Genomic DNA, 17811 nt, shown 5'->3' with positions numbered 1-17811 from the left:
AAAAAAAAAAAAAAAAAGAAAGAAAGAAAGAGGTTGTTCGTGTGTTGGGGCCAGTGTTGGAGACAGGATTTTGTTCTGTCACCCAGACTAGAGTACAGTGGCAAGATCATAGTTCACTGCAGCCTTGAATTCCTAGGCTCTGGAGATTCTCCTGCCTCAGCCTCCTGCATAGCTGGGACTGCAGGCACGATACCACGCTTGACTAATATTTTATTTTTTGTTAAGACGGAGTCTCGCTGTGTTGCCCAGCCTGGTCTCAAAACTCCTGGCCTCGCAAAGTGTTGGAATTACAGGCGTGCCACTGTGCCCAGCCGAGGAAGAGGTTTAATCATAGTGCCACCACATGAGGAGATAGGAGAGAAATGCACATCCATTTCCCCAGGGAGTTTGGGGCTGGGGTTTTGAAGGGTTTTAAGTCGGCCAAAGTGTGCAGATTATTGATTGGTTAGAGTGCAGAGTGAAGTCATGGGACAGGGAGAGAAGCTATATTCTCATGCTGATCATGTTCCTCCATCGGGGTCTTCAAAGGTTGCTTGAATTGGGGTCTGATATACATCTTAGGTGATCCTTAAGTAAAAGCCTTATGATTCTAATGTCAGAGACACTGTCTATAGGAACAGTGGGGATGCAAATCAGTTTTTACACAGTCTTATGACCGTGATGTTAGAAAACCTGTCTCTAGGAACAGTGGGGATGCAAATGGTCAGACTTGTAGCAACAAGGAAAGGGGTGAGAGTGCAGCCTGATTAATGCTTTATTATAACTATATTTCTGTCCAGAACTCAGCAGGCAATTTTTGTCAACTCTTTGGAGGTGGTTTCAGAATTGCATAGATGCCCTTGTCCAGGAAGCAGTTGTGAAGTAGCTAGTTGAATATAGCCACTGAGGTTTCCAATTTAGCACTTATAAAGCTACAGAATACAATGTTGTGCTTACCAGCTTATAGAGAACTGAGATGGCCTCCTTTTGAAGTAAGAAAGTGTTTGCAGTTTTGTCTGTATGTCATCCCCAGCACCTAGCTCAGTAATGGACGCTTCGTGGCACTCAGCAAGTGTTTGAACTGAGCTTGGTATGTTTACCCCTTAGCTCATGGTCAGTGTCTACTGCTTCTGAATTTAAAATGGTAACATGTGATCAGATATAAGTGGGGCTCAGAAAGAGGGCTGTTAGGGTATATGATATTTTAGTGTGAAGTGGGTAGGATCATGTGTAGTTAACCCATGTCCTTAGGGCCCATGTGCATGTACAGTCACTGCAAAACAATAGAAGTGGAGGCAAGAATTCAGATTGGTATAAGGGAATGAGTCACTTAGTGACCCAGTGCCCATGATTCAGTGTTGCTTTGTTTTTCATCTAACAAAGGGCATTTTTGCTGTTTGTAAAAATTGGTATTGGCTAAGCAGGACCACACAAAGGTCTCCATATGTATCTTTTTCAAATGACAAGGGTCTTATGCTAAATATGAGTCTCCACTGCACTGTTTGTTAACATATAGTGCAGTACATCAATGCAGATCACATTGTGGTTTTAGTTAGTATATGGGTGAATGCATAATGTGTGTTAGAAATATAACAAGGACATTAGACACATGTCTGCCTTGAAATGGATATAGCAAAAATCTTTTTTTTTTTTCTTCAGCAGCTCTACTGACGAAAGCAAAAATCTTAAAGTTAGTATGAGAGACTACAGTTGTGAGATTTGGAAGGTGGAATAATACTTGTTGATTAAGTACGTATTTTTCATCTAAGTTAGAAAAGCCCTCACAGTAAAGCCACTCATATTTCATGTGTCAAATGGAATGCTAGGAGCTTTCTGTGCATTAGCTCATTGGTGGAGGATTCTCATTTTTCACATGGAAGCAGAGGCACATTTAAGTTCACACAGCTGCCACATGGGGTAGCCCATGCCTGTAATCCCAGCAGTTTGGGAGGCCAAGGTGGGAAAGAGTTTGAGACCAGCCTGGGCAACATAGAGAGACCTCGCCTCATCTCTTCAAAAAAGAAAAGCTGGGCACAGTGGCATGGTAGTCCCAGCTACTCAGGAGGTGGGAGGATCTCTTGAGCCCAGGAGGTCGAGGTTGCAGTGATCATACCCCACTGCACTCCAGTCTGGGAAGCAGAGAGAGACCCTTGTCTCAAAAAGCAGTTCACACAGCTAAATTTATCTGGGATGGCATTAAAACCCATGACATGATGGTGGCTGGTTGTGGTGGCTTATTGTAATCCCAGCACTTTGGAAGGCTGAGGTGGTGGATCATCTGAGGTTAGGAATTCAAGACCAGCCTGAGCAACATGGTGAAACCTGTTTGTACCATAAATACAAAAATTAGCTGGAAGCGATAGCATGTGCTTGTAATCTCAGCTCTTCAGGAGGCTGAGACAGGAGAATGCCTTGAACTTGGGAAACAGATGTTGCCATGACCCAAGATCGTGCCACTGCACTCCAGCCTGGGCGACAGAGTGAGACTCCATCTCAACAAAACAAAAAACAAAAACCCACTATGCTGTGATCCTAAAGCCTGAGGGTAGGCTTTCCATTGTGTTGTTTTGACAATTTCTAGCTATCTTTCTTTCCCCAGTGTTCAGTATAATTAGCAGTCTTCCTGAGCATTTTGGAGCATTTCCTTCTGGTTACCTACAACGGGGCTATGATCTCAAGTTCCTTAAGCATCTTTGAATGGGACAAAATAGAACCTGGCCTGCTACCTTGCACGCAATTAGCTGTGGAGGCTTAGGCAAGTTGTGTAAATGTTGAGTTTTCAGGAAGAAACTGCCATTTGAGCCCTATCTGAATGGATAAACACTGCACATGCCAGAACCATTCTCTCATGGTCCATCCAGGCTGATGCCCACATAGCTGGAGATGCTTACTGTCTTCCTCCCTGTGCTCTTTTCCCCAGCCACACAAGCAGCGTGTGAGGTCACCTTTGATAGTGCCACATAAGCTGTGTGAACTGGCTCTAAGGGACAGCACTGTGTTCATGGCACTAAGGCCTCTGTGACCAGTGGTAACAGGAAAAGTGACTGTACCTTCTGATACTCAGCCCCCACTTCTTGTGGCACACACTAGCATGCCTCTGTTGTCCATGGTAGGCTCTAGTAAGATGCGGGGCTGTCAGCAGAATTTATCGAGGAAATGTGGGGGGAAGTGCCCAGGTATTCTGCGTGTTTTGTGTAATCTCTCAAGATTTTGTTTACTCTTTCCAACTGTTTATTACCAAAGGATAACAGGTCACCCAGCATGAAGAAGTACTGCCTATACCTTTTAAGTAAGAGTCCAGGCAACATTTATTGTTGTTGCTGAGTCAGAGAATTCTCCTTGGCTAGAATTGTTAGCCTGCCTTTTCCTGCTTAGTGGTACATATGAGGTGTCAATAATGGGCAAGAGGCTCAAAGTCTTCATTTGAGTAAGAGAGTGTCTTGTGCTAAGAATCTGCAGCTTTCAGTCAAGCCCAAAAAAAGGCACTTTCACAAAGGCAGTTACCCAAAATATGTATCTAAACAAAGACAGACTGGCATTCTCCATCATCTCTTCCTTGGCCTCTGGGCATGTCTACTGTCCCTGCACTATTATTTACCAAACCCTCATGCCTCAGGCACTACTGGGATTAGAAACTTGGGGATGAAGGAGAGAATACCTTCAAGGAAAATTTGTTCCCTTCCCCCTTCCTGCACCCGCCTCCTGCCCTAGCCCAGTTGGCTGAGACACAGAGACACAGGTAGTCATGATTCAAGTATGATTTTTGAAAAGGTGTCCGGACCTCAGATGCTCTTGGGTTTGAGGGAGTGGCGTCCAGGAAGACAGGCTCTTAACATTTTCCAGACCTCACTTGCCTCCTCTAGATGAGCAGGCTCCTGGGCAGAAAGGTCATTATATTAAGGAGTGAGGTGGGACCCTGTGGGAGGAATGGCAAGCCCACTTGAGACAAGCCATGTGGTGGCTGGGAACCAGGTGTATTCTGGATAAGGACTGTAAGGGTAGACTAGATAGCTCCCTCACCTGGCCACTTTTATGTGCCCACTCAGGCCACTAACCTTGATGGAGCCATGCCTTTGGACCCTGTTCCTGCGTTCCAGCTGTCTCATTGCCTGCAAGCTAAGTTACTCCCCGTCCCAGCAACACGCATGCTCAGCTGCTCTCTAGACCTGATGCATCAATCTTGCTCTTTCTTATTCCAGTTATTTAACGTTTTCCACTCTGCTTTCTGGGAACTTCTTTGAAGCTTGTTAAGGGATTGACAACCAGTAAAATGTCTTGACCAGTGATTTTTAACATGCCGAACACCTTTTTTTAGCTATTGCACATTCAGCTGTTTAGTCTTACTTTTGAAAATGTTTAGTATTTCTGTTGGTAGTGCTCTCTACTTTACTGTACTGTGCCATGATTATGTCATCTGGCCCACCAGACAGCAGACCTCTAAATGGCAGGTCCAGCCATCTCTTCTCTTTTGCTTTCCGTGTCTGGTGAATTCATGGAACATTCCAAATTTAGCGTGGGCATCTAGATATACTTCAGCCATAAAATCCTAGCACAAACTAGTATTCCTTCAATTAATAATGAGCTAAAATATAACTAAATACCACTGTATCTTTAAGAATAGATTTGGTTGAGGTCACCTCAAATGTAGCATATCTAAAATCAAACACAGTTCCTCCCCAGGAAACACCTTGCTGTTTTTCAGAGTTCTCTGATCTAAGAAATTCTGTTGGTCCCATGAGACATAAACCCAGGCAACTTCCTTGGCATTTTTCCTCATTTCCCATACCCCTCCCAATCCAATCCATCACTAGCTGCCATCCACTTTTATTTCATCCCCTTCCCTTCTGCTTTCACACTGGTCTAGTGCAGTCTTCTCTTGCCTGATGGTGGCAGCAGAGTCCTCATTGTCCACTGCAGGGTCTCCTCCCCTTGCCACTGCAGGCAGGCAGGCAGGGTGCTGGCTCTGCAGGATGAGCATTGCTGCTTAGAAATCTCCATAAGTCAGGCTGCTCATTACTCTGTGGTTTTGGGACCTTAGTACAGCCCACTGTGTCCTGCGTAATCTGGCCCAGGCATATTATTTTCATTTCCCCCGGGCCTTGCATGTGCTGTTCGTTAAGCAAAACTCTTTGCTGTCTTTTCCTCCTTCGGATCTAGGTTCAGTTCTTCCTAGAGAAATCCTTCCCTAATTCTCCCAACTAAGGTAATTACCCTTAAAATAAACTTAACATGTCCTGTTCACAGTAGTATTTTACATTTTTGCATTTGGTATGATTTCTCCTTATAGTCTTATGTCCATTTTTGCCCTTGATATATGTTTGATGAGTATAGTAAGATTAATAACATGATGATTGGTAGTCCTGGGGCTTAAGAGTTCTATTCATAGCATGATCAGAAACCAAATATTAGAGTAGAACTTCTTGAATCTGTAGAAGAGAGAACAAAATTAAATTTTTTCTTCTGGGCACAGTGATGCGTAGTCCCAGCCACTCAGGAGGCTGAGGCAGGAGGATCACTTGAGCCACAGGAGTTGTGGGTTTTAGTGCATTATACCAGTTGGGTGTCTGCCTTAACTTCGGCATCAGTAGAATGACCTCTTAGAAGCAGGGGCCACCAGGTTGCCCAAGGAGGGTGAGCCAGCCCGGGTTGCAAATAGAGCAGATCAAACAACTCTCCTATGCTGATCAGTAGTGAGATTGCACCTGTAAAAAGCCACTGCACTCTAGCCTGGACAACATAATGAAACCTGTCTCTTGACAATAAAAAAATTAAAAGAATTTTTTAGGCCGGGCGCAGTGGCTTACACCTGTAATTCCAGCACTTTGGGAGGCTGAGCCGGGCAGATCACAAGGTCAGTAGTTCGAGACCAACCTGGCCAATATGGTGAAACATCATCTCTACTAAAAATACAGAAATTAGCCAAGTGTGGTGGCCTGCACCTGCAGTCCCAGCTACTTGGGAGGCTGAGGCAGAATTGCTTGCACCCTAGAGAGGAAGGTTGCAGTGAGCTGAGATCACGCCACTGCACTCCAGCCTGGGCAACAGAGGGAGACTATCCGAAAACAAAAATTTTTGTAAGATATTTGGTCAGCTCTTTGATGTGCTTCTCTCACTAGATATTTTTATTTTAATGAAAGTGTTTATCCTGCTTCTCCCTCTTAATGTTTCTTTTTGAAGGCCTCTATCTTTTCCTTCTGAGTTTCCTCCTAGAGGTGGTAATTCTAAATGGAACAACAGACGAACAGCCTACTTCCTAAGATCCTTACAGTAAAATTTTTCTTGGAGCATACAAGTTATGCATTATCAATGGAATATGTATTTCAAGTCATATAAATTTTGGCATCTCAAAGTGGGGAGGGTAACACCATAGAATTGCTTAGGTAGAAATGGAGCTCTGTTAGAGGACCATGACTCAATAAGAGTTCCCTTTGCGGGTGGCAACAGAAGGGGACATTGTCTTACAGGTGGCTATCTTTCATTCTATGCTGCCTGTGGGCTCTGTGGTCAAAAGGATAGTCCCTAAGCCGGTGTGGCCCTTCTCACTCCTGCCCCATATCCTCCACCAAGTTAGTAGAGTGGGACAGGGCATTTGTAGACCATCAGCTGCCTGAGATGGTGCAGCAGAGTGTAATGGAAACTGGAGAAAGGAAAGCTTGCGTTTGTTTCGGGCTCTGGGGAGGTCGGAGGAGGCCTCTCAGTAAAGGCAGAATTTGTCCTGAAAGGAAGGGAGGAAAAATAGCGACAAACAAATCCTGGTGCGCCAGGAGTATAGAATCCAGACTTCAGGTTTGAGGGTTATTCTGAAATGTGGTTGTATTGAGTTAAGATTGGCCAGTTGCAGGGCATGGAAGGTGCTGTTGGACAGGAAGGTGACTTGAAGCAGAACAGAGTAATACAAACAAGGCAAACGTTAGGAAAAAGGTCTAAATATTGCTTGCCTACCTCACTCTGAGCCTTGAATTCCATCAGCTTTGAGGGCAGGATGACTGCTGGGTCTTCTGTCATGGTCATATACAGAACATGAAGCCTTGGGAAGAAAATGAGATGGAGAGAGAGACATTTACCTATGTTTCGTGCTAGTGAAAGTGTAGAATGTTACTTTCAAATCTGCTCAGAAGCCTACTACTACTGAACTCCATGTCCCTATGATGCTTCCTTGCCAGTGCTATATTTAGATCCTATGTTCCATAAGTCACATTCTAGTAGGCAGAGTAGGCAGAGACCCTCAGCAAACTGAGAGGCACGTGGATGAAATGTATTCTGCTAATCCAAGAAATGTTGAGTGATTAAAACATGTGTGAGTCTGATCAGATTATGCCGACAGAGTGTATATACGTAGATTCATCTCATAATTGAAAACAGTGTGTGCTTAGCAGCAAGGAAAAGTTTGAGATTATCCATTTGCTATCATGCAACCTTAATGTTAATAACATGGGAAGATATTTAATGGAGAAAAAACAAGATGCAAAGTTATACGTGGTACATAACCTCAACCATTTGAAGGAAAACTGGAAAGACATATACTCTAATACTAATAGTGATTGCTTCTGAGAGAGGGAATTGTCAGTAGCTTTTTGTCTTTGCTTCATTCTTTTGTATCTTCCTGAGTTTTTTACAATTCGATACTATAATTAGGGTGGGGACAGTGCAGGGAGCAGAAAAGCCAACCGTGGTTAGGACCTAGCTGTTGCAGGCAGGCAACCTGGAAACACCAAGCGACTAAAAATATTAATGAGCTACAGAACATTAATTGGTTTAAGTGTCATGGCTTTGTTGAACCTTTAACATTTGTTTAAATATTTGTTCTGCTATCATTACAGTGTTGGATTGGACATAACAGTGTAGATCAGAACAGTAGTTGTAGACTCTTCACATCAGTGGTTTCCACACCTGGTATGTATGCCTGAATTGCCATAAAAGACTTGTTAAAAGTCCCAGCCCTCACGAGCCAGAACTCTTTTGGGTGAGAGCTGGTAGTGCAGAATGGCATGGTAGGGACTGGGCTGATACTTCTGGTAATTTCAGCTCTGCCACTTAATTGCTTTGTGACCCTGGATGTGATAAACACCTAGTTCAATTTCATCTTCTGCATTTTACACTGTTGTTTTGATGGGTTTGCAGATATAGTCATTTTCTTTATCTGCAGTCAACCATGGTCTGAAAATGTTAAATGGAAAATTCTAGAAATACGATTCATAAGTTTCTTTTTGTTTGTCTGCTTTTTGAAGACAGAGGGTTGCTTTGTCACCCAGGCTGGAGGGCAGTGGAGCGATCAGAGCTCATTGGAGCCTTAAACTCCTGGGCTCAAGCCATCTTCCCACCTTGGCCTTCTGAGTAGCTGGGACTTACAGTAGTGTACCACCACACCCAGGTAATTTATTATATATTTATACAGACTGGGTCTCAATATGTTGCCCAGGCTGGTCTCAAAACTCCTGGCCTTAAGCAGTCTTCCTGCCTCAGCACTCCCAGAATGCTGGGATTACAGACATGAGCCACTGCGCCCGGCCATAAGGTTTTGTTTGGATTAGCTTGATGAAAGCTTGTGCCATCCCACCCAGGAAGTAAACGATCACTTTGTCCAGGGTTTCCACACCGTAGATGCTACCTGCCCGTTAGTCACTTAGTAACTGTCTTGGTTATCACATCAACATTGCAATGCTTGTGTTCAAGTAACTCATATTTGACTTAATAATGGCCCCAAGGCACAAGATGCTGGCAATTTTGTTATGTCAAAGAGAAGCTCTTGAAGTATAAAGGTAAAAATTGTTGACTTAATAAGGAAAGTGAAAAAAATCATATGCTGAGGTTGCCAAAATTTGTGAGAACAAATTTTCCATCCTTGAAATTGTGAAGAAGAAAAAAGAAAGTCATGCTAGTTTTGCTGTGGCACCTCATACTGCAAATGGTAAAGCCACAGTCTGTGATAAGTGCTTAGTTACAATGGAAAAGGCATTAAATTTGTAGGTGGAAGATATGAACATCATCAATATGTTCTGATGGATAACAAGTTTGGTACTTGCTGCATTTCAGGCATTCACTGAGGGTCTTGGGGCCTGTCCCCCATGGATAAGTGGGGACTACTATACTTAGCTTTCAATTCCTGGATACTGCAACACCGTAAAGCCTTCACCTCCACGTGAGCTATTATCCTGTGTATCCATACAAAATTATACCTGGAAGAATTCAGACTTTTGAATTGCCACCTGACCCCCTACTTCCTAGCCCTTCTCTGTTGTCCTCATTTTCTTTTTTTTTTTTTTTTTTTTTTTTGAGACGGAGTTTCACTCTTGTTACCCAGGCTGGAGTGCAATGGCGCGATCTCGGCTCACTGCAACCTCCGCCTCCTGGGTTCAGGCAATTCTCCTGCCTCAGCCTCCTGAGTAGCTGGGATTACAGGCACACACCACCATGCCCAGCTAATTTTTTGTATTTTTAGTAGAGACGGGGTTTCACCATGCTGACCAGGATGGTCTCGATCTCTTGACCTCGTGATCCACCCGCCTCGGCCTCCCAAAGTGCTGGGATTACAGGCTTGAGCCACCGGGCCCGGCCTGTTGTCCTCATTTTCACCACAGCAGTCTTTTGCCTTCTCCTAGGTGCCACTGTGCATTCCTGGTCAGCCTCTTTCTGACACTGACTCTGCTGGCCCAGACCCTTCAACAGTATTTTTCTTGACCTTTTTACCTGCTGATGTTTCCTTATTTTGTCTGCTTATGTAGCCATTTGGCTTCTCTGTGGCATAAATGAAGAAGGTGATGACTGTAGGCTAATAAAGGAAGATACCAGCTTTTGATTTGTTATGACATGAGAAACATTGTACTTGAAGAAAAGAATTGTTTCATCATTCGAATGCTGGTGGTTTCGCTCTGAGGAGCTTCTTCCAATGCACACTGGTGAGGTTTGGTTTGGTAGCAGAAGGAAATAAATGTGTTCTGAATATACCTAACTCTAGAAAAGGTTTAGAGGATATTAATATATACATGGATTAATGGGTATTATCTAAAGTGCTTTCTTTGAAGGACCAGGTCTCAGAGACCTTGTGTAACTAACATTTTCTTCCTTTCTACTCTGCTGGCTGCAGATTCTCCTGTGAGAGGAAGTGGTCTGTGCTTTAGAGAACTGTTTTCCAGTTAGAAATTTCAAACTTTGTAGGCTTCTTTTATTTTTCGAGACATCATTTTGCTCTGTCGTCCACTCTGGAGTGCAGTGGTACAATCTCAGCTTACTGCAGCCTTCACCTCCCGGATTCAAGCAATTCTCCTGCCTTAGCCCCCCAAGTAGCTGGGATTATAGGTGTGCACCAACACACCCAGCTAATTTTTGTATTTTCAGTAGAGATGGGGTTTTACCATGTTGGCCAGGCTGGTCTTGAGCTCCTGACCTCAAGTGATCTGCCTGCCTTGGCCTCTCAGAGTGCTGGGGTTAAAGGCATGAGTTACCATGCCTGGCCGTAGGCTTTTAAAAAATAATTTCAGTCTTCAGAAATCCATGAAGATGGTAATAGAAATTGATAACAAAAGCAGAAATTGCTGGGGGACATTTTGAAGCTAACTGTGCTTGGGCAGCTTCTTGTGGCAAAAGTTACATTTAGTTTGTTTTGTTCCTGGCTCTTTTCTAGAAATAGATGTCTCATTCTTGATCTGGGAGAACATTAAGTACAAAAATATACCTTTTAACTTTTGCCAATTTGAAGCCATCAGTGTCCTGGTGAAAGATGTGGAATTCTTATGATTGGCTCTTTAGTATCATTTGCAACAACTCTGAAATGCTTAGCAAGCCCTGAGTAAAGATGAAAATCTGCATTTAAGTGTAATCTGTCTTACATAATGAATGGAGATTTTTGTCATCAGAAATTTATTTGAAAAAAGTCAACAGATTAACGTTTTTCTCCAAAGTGGAGGTGGCTGTTTGAGTGTAAAGGTAATGTGCTCCTCTCAGAGTCACAGTTAAATATAAAGAAACAAAAACATTTGTAATCCCACCATATGGAATAGCTCACTAATATTTGTATGTATTCCTTTCTGCTTCATGTGTAACCATTTTTACATTTAAATCTTTATTCCTCTGGGAATCTCTTGGGAAGAGATGTAGGGATCTTAATTCTCACCAAAATTTTTCAGGCTCTTACCATTTGGTGAATTGTTCATCTTTTTGCCACTGAATTTTATAATTTCATATTTGTCAAAATTGTTCATTTCTGATGTCTCTTTCCTTGATCAGTTTAGTCCTATTCCAGCACATCACTGTTAATACTTAATACTGTATTTTTATGACATACTTTGCAAGATTGTAAGGGCAAGTCTCATCATTAGTGTTTTTGGGGAAAGAACATTTCTTGTGTATTTATTTTTATGAATAAAAATTTTTAAACTAAATTCTCCCCAGCTCCCCCCACCCCCTCAAAACAAACAAACAAAAAAACCTGGACTTGTTTAAAAAGGCGAGAATGCAATGTTTTTTCATTAAGGCTTCCATAGACTGTTTATTCAGATTTTTCTATGTAAAATTATCATTTTTCTCATTTAGGTCCTGTACTCCTGCTAACCACTGTAATAGTGATGGTTGTATAAATTGGAAAAATCTTTCAGGAAAGTAAATTGGCAAAAATCATGAAAACATTGCTTCTTTTTTTTTAAGATGGAGTTTTGCTCTTGTTGTGGAGTGCAGTGGCGCAGTCTCAGCTCACTAAAACCTCCGCCTCCTGGGTTCAAGCGATTCTCCTGCCTCAGCCTCCTGAATAGCTGGGATTAGGCACCCACCACCACGACTGGCTAATTTTTTGTATTTTTGGTAGAGACGGGGTTTCACCATGTTGGCCAGGCTGGTCTCGAGCTCCTGGCCTCAGGTGATCTATCTTCCTTGGCCTCCCAAATTGCTGGGATTATTGGCGTGACCAACTTTGCTTTTGATTCAGTAACCCTATCCCTAAACAGTATCTGTGAGTTACAGTTGTCAAAACCCTTTCCTTGCATGAGAATTTGTCTGTCGATTAACTTTTTAGCTCTGTTTCCCTGGGAGCTAGATAAGACAGAACATCACATTTTTTGCTGGGCTTGTTCCTTGTGGTAAAATGTCCCCTGGTTGGTAAATTACATTTGAATAGGTACCTGATGGGCCACCAGGCTTGTGTTTCATGGAACATAGTGATTCTGCTGGGCATGTCCTTATGGGGAGCCTAAGGAGCTGTCAGAAGAGATACTGGCACCCCCAAGATTGAGCATTCTAAGTCAGGATTTTGAGTCAGCACAATCTCCCTGTGCCTGAGCCACTGTGTGGATTCTTGCAAGAACTCCTGCTGCTGATCACCTGCCACTGCCCTGCCTGCCAGCTGTGTCTCTGTCCCAATCTTTCTGAGTGGACTTGTGCCAAATGTTGCCTGTGATAGTCTTATGAGTCTGCATCCAGGAAGATCTGCCCATCCCTAAACCCCTCATAGGTGTTGCTATATCTCAAGGAAGTAATCCCACAGACAAAAATTCAAAGTTGTTCTTTATAGCATTTTTCCAAAATTTTGATACATTAAATAAAGCAGAAATGGCTATTTAAATTCTTAATTCACTCAGAGAAATATTAGACATTAACACTACAATAACATCCAGGTGAAGTCTGCTACCAAAAAAAAAGAGAAAACAAGACTACAATAACAATAATATAATCAGTATTGGAAACCAGTTGAGTAACAATGTGGGAAGAACAAAATACAAAAATTGTCTGCTGGGATGTGCTGCACCCACTGAAGTTGGGATTTCAGTGGTTTCAGGGCAGTGTTCTTGGGCAATTTCTGGGATTACTGTGACTGTGGTTTGCATATGAGGAGAGCAACTGTGGTGGTGTGTTCTGATGCCCAAGAGGGTCGGCCACCTAAGGTGGCCTCATGGTGACTGCCTTGTGATATGTGTGAGCAGAGATGCAAAGGGAAGGAAACAAACATGTAATCTGTCATGTGGGCGTGTGGAGGTTGAAGTGTATTTCCTCTTTATTTTCTTTTCAATATTATTAAACTACATTGATACACCAATGAAGTTTATTAACAAACCAAGTTACTAAGTGCTTGCTTTGGCAGCATATATACAAACCAAGTTATGCAAATCCCTTTTCCCATTCTCAAAATCAGTCACTTTCATAAATATTCTCAAAGTATCTTTGCAAATCTTTTCATTATCTTTTTATTTCTTTTTTTATTATTTATTTATTTATTTATTTATTTTGAGATGGAGTTTCACTCTTGTTACCCAGGCTGGAGTGCAATGGCGCGATCTCGGCTCACCGCAACCTCCGCCTCCTGGGTTCGGGCAATTATCCTGCCTCAACCTCCTCAGTAGCTGGGATTACAGGCATGCGCCACCATGCCCAGCTAACGTTTTTGTATTTTTAGTAGAGACGGGGTTTTACCATGTTGACCAGGATGGTCTCGATCTCTTGACCTCGTGATCCACCCGACTCGGCCTCCCAAAGTGCTGGGATTACAGGATTGAGCCACCGCGCCCAGCCTTATTTTATTTTTTGGAGACAGTCTTGCTTTGTTGCCCAGGCTGGAGTACAGTGGTGTGATCTCGGCTCATTGCAGCCTTCGCCTCCTGGATTTGAGCAATTCTTCTGCCTCAGCCTGTTGAGTAGCTGGGACTACAGGTACACATCACCATGCCCAGCTAAATTTTTGTATTTTTAATAGAGGTGGAGTTTCACTGTGTTGGCCAGGCTGGTCTTGAACTTTGCAGACTGGTCTTGAACTACTGACCTCAGGTGATCCACCTGCCTCGGCCTTCCAAAGTGCTGGGATTACAGGTGTGAGCCACTGCGCCTGGCCTTTTTATCCCTTTTCTTAATATGCCTTTCTTTGGATTTGAAACTTGCCCCCGCTGTCATCATCTGATCTCTATCTTGAAATGTAATACCAGACCCTAGAGTGAGACATTTAAACTTTGAGCAGTCAAAGCGGTCCCTAGGGAGGAAGGTAGGGAATAGTGGGGCTCCACATATAATGGATAGTTTGAGGTATACCTCTCAGTGCTGATTATGTTGGAAGACAGAACTCCAAGTCATCTTATACTACCCCTAACTAGCACTTGTAGGAACTTTCTAGATGAATGCTGGTAGGCTGAGATACAGTGTCTTCACAGTCTAGCCATTGGCTTTTGGCAGGAAAACAGCTTGACCATCTGCGTAGGTCATGGGACTTGGGGTATGTGCCTAGCAAACCATCCTCTAGTCTGGCATCTATTCCCATACCGTTCCTATAGCCAGAAACAGACTCTGAAGCCATCAAGGATGGTCACTTTCAAGAGCATAGGCTTTGTTACCAAATCCTGCCCTGTAGGACAGTAGTCAGGTCTGATATTTCCTTTTAGTTAGTGGTCTTGGGTGTAATACCACCTGTTGAGAAAGAGAGTAGTTCACAGCTAAGCATCTGGAAAGAGGTGGATAGCTTGATTACCTCGCCTAGGTACTGTGATCTGCTGCTTCTCTCTCTGTCTTCTGGACTCTGCATTCTGTTACTCATCTCTGTATTTGGCATACCTTAAGATGGTAGCAGCCAGTATTTACTAATCATCTACTGTATTGTAGTCACTGTCCTCAGCATTTTATTCATTCAGTCTTCACAGTCTTCACAGCATTCTTAGGACATAAGGACTATTATTTCCATATTCCCTATTCCAGCAGAAAAATTAAATAACTGGCTCAAGGTCATATAGGTAAATTAATAGGCAAAACCAGAATAGAAATCCCTGTGGCCTGGGTTCATATCTGCTGCTTAAGTCACTCCCACTGTAGGCACTGCTGTCAGTCTTGCCTTCAAAAGCTAGGTGGTTAAAGAGGAAACTAACAAGTAGTCCTTCTGAGACCCATTCATTTTCAGAAGTCACTGAGTCAGACCCTGGAAAATGAGAGGCACTTACAGCAGGAGTCCTGTCTTGGTGAGTAGATGGACCATGCTGTGACAAGTGCTGCAAGACAGTTGAGCAGAGATCAACCATCTCTCACGTCTTCTGGTCATAAGTAGACAGGGCTGCCTGAAAGATTTTTTGGAAAAGGTAGTCCCTAGAGCCACAGAATCAAGTATTATTCAGATGGTAACCAGCATTTAATAAATTTCTACTTGGCATTGAGCATACAGTGGGGAGTAAAACTGTCTTAGTGGAGATTATTAGAAAGGAAAGAGAACAAATGAATAAAGTACATAAAAACGTCAATTAGCAGTAAATGCTCTGAAGAAAAAGCAACCAGAGTAACGGGATAGAGAACAAATGAGGGGTTATGCTGCTTTAGATAAAGTGGTTACCTCTTTGAGAAAATGATACTGAAGCAGCAACCTGAATAAAGCAAGGACCCAGCTGTTGAGCAAGTTGGAGCATTAATTGAGATTGCCAATCCATTCAACTGATCCACTGCCCAAGCGAGAGAATACATTCTCTGCAACAGCTCACTGGGGCAGGATGGACCTGTCGTGCTGTTCTGCCTAGCTCTTGGGTCCAGAGTTCTGGTGAGTGATACTGTTCTTTGTCAGGGCTCCCTGGGTGGAAAGAAGATAACTAGCAGGAAGGCTCAGGGCCCTGCACTCCGGGGGCTACTCAGATGTTTGTGCCAAGGGAAGTGTTTTACCTTGGTGTTTTCATCACACTCACGGTGATTTCTCCTTTTCCCCCTTTAGTTTGAAGGATGACCTCTAGGAAGAAAGTGTTGCTGAAGGTTATCATCCTGGGAGATTCTGGGTAAGTTTCTTATGATTTGAGCTAACAGATTGGCTCGGAGCTAAGCCTCAGTGCTGCGGACCCCGCACCCTCCATGCTGCCACTTCCTTCTTTCATAGTGGAGGCTTAGGACCTTACATCCTTCCCTGCATGGCAGAAATTTAGATGATCCCTTATTATGTAAACTTTTGTTCTCTGGTTTTTAGCATGATTTTTATGGGGAACAGATAACTACTTGAACTCACCTAAGGATACACATTCATGGAATCCCTTTTCTCCAAGCTGGCCAGGCTGGGGAGTCTTGCTTAAGTAGATTTATTGCCATTGGCATCTGGCCTAGCAAATGTGTGTTCTGAGTGCACCATACAGTATCCTCCTGCTGCTGTGCCTGCTTCAGGTCCATCTGCAAAGGAGCCTGGGATGGCAGAACTGGGCTCTGATTCTAGATGTGCCACTAACCATGTAGCTAACTCTAATGGCTCTTAAGGTTCTGAGGTAGATGAGGTAAGGTGGCTCATGCTCATAATCCCAGTGCTTTGGAGGCTGAAGGGAGGATTGCTTGAGCCTACAAAAACAAATTTAGCCAAGTGCTGTACCTGTATTCTCAGCTGCTGGGGAGGCTGAGGCAAGAGGATGGCTTGAACCTAGGAGTTTGAGGCTGTAGCAAGCTGTGATCCTGCCATTGCACTTCCGCGTGAGTGACAGAGCAAGACCCTACCTCTTAAAATAAAAAAGCTTCTGTGGTAGGCTTTTCAGACTTGGCATCTGAAGGGCCATGAAAGCTTTGACTCATTGGAGGCTTATGTATTTTTAAAATAACAACACTAACAAATACAGGCATGCTTCTTTATTCCAAAGTCCCCTGCCCTTCCTTTGAAAAGCCAGAGGTTTTTCTATCTTGACTGGCTTATTTGACTCACATGAGGAATCTTTTTGTGTGTGTATATGATAGATAGGGTCTTGCTCTGTTTGTTGCCCAGACTAGAGTGCAGTGGTGCAATCACAGCTCACTGCAGCCTTGATCTCCTGGGCTCAAGTGATCCTCCCACCTCAGCCTCCAGAGTAGCTGGGGCCACAAGTATATGCCACCACTCCTGGTTAAATTTTTGTATTTTTTGTAGAAACAGAGTTTCACCATATTGCCTAGGCTGGTCTCAAACTCCTGCACTGAAGTGATCGATCCACTTGCCTTGACTTCCCAAAGTGCTGGGATTAGAGGCTTGAGCCACCATGCCCAGCCTTCAAATAACCTTTTATTCACCAGCATTTGTCCAGCCTCAGACCAGTGGGCTAGGGCTCAGATTTGCGCTCTCTACCCTACCCCGCAATTCCATCCCCATCTGGGTGGAAAGATAGTGCTTTTAGGCCTGCCTTCCTCCAACTTGTACAAAAAAGTTTCACCAAGCCCTTGTTCGATTCCAGATTTTACCACTTCTTCCCTTAGAGATTCTGGCTCAGATGGTCTGGGTTGGAGATCACTGCCATAGGCTGTCTGGGTACCTCCAGGTTCTTTAATACGAATATGAATGTGTTCCTTTCTGGTAGAGGAAGGTGCTATCACTGACAATGGGGAATGTTTTTGCATTATCTTTAGGTTGCCCTAACCTCATTACACAAAAATCACACATTGTCTCTTGCTGAGTTTTTTTACTGGAAAACATATTTGGAGGAGCATTCTTTGAGGTAGCTTTGGTTTGGTGATATACTGGTGCTTTTTCTGCTTCAGATTTTAAACTTCAAGCAGCAAAATTGTCTGAGTGGTTTATGTTTGCTCGAAGCCAAGGTCTACCTCCTGGTGTTACTTCATAAAGCTAAATAGCCACTAAATGGAGAAACATCTATGATAGCAGAGATACTGTTGGAATAGCAGAGCCGTCTTATTAGTAAAGCTTCTTTTAGAAGGAGTGTATTTGCTGGCATCCTTCTAAAATGGAAAAAATAATACTAGTCTCTACCATTTGACCTGGCTCTGTCAAAACATGTAAGCAGCTTTTCCACATCTGCCCCACATCTGTACCCTGTGTTTTTACCCAGAGAGAACACACAAAACTCCAGAAGTGTAATGCTGAGAAGGCTGCTGGCATTGCCCTTTGCTGTGAGGGCAATTCCTTGTCCTTCAGGTCAGGCAGATTCTTTTTAT

The 17811-nt window shown here is 43.3% G+C and overlaps 1 protein-coding gene across 1 annotated transcript in view; it reads left to right on the top strand.

Moving 5' to 3' along the window:
• The window catches only part of RAB7A (RAB7A, member RAS oncogene family), an 83192-nt gene that overhangs the window by 49579 nt on the left and 15802 nt on the right, over positions 1-17811 (top strand). The window contains exon 2 of the mRNA XM_017511946.2: positions 15632-15692. Within this exon, the coding sequence (XP_017367435.1) occupies positions 15640-15692 (53 nt within the window). The 5' untranslated portion in view covers positions 15632-15639. The remainder of the gene's footprint in view (positions 1-15631; positions 15693-17811) is intronic.

Source organism: Cebus imitator, unplaced genomic scaffold, assembly GCF_001604975.1.
Source record: "Cebus imitator isolate Cc_AM_T3 unplaced genomic scaffold, Cebus_imitator-1.0 Scaffold457, whole genome shotgun sequence".
NCBI classification, from domain to species: Eukaryota; Metazoa; Chordata; class Mammalia; order Primates; family Cebidae; genus Cebus; species Cebus imitator.
Note: the sequence above shows the minus strand (reverse complement) of the source record. Positions and strands in the feature narration are given on the sequence as shown.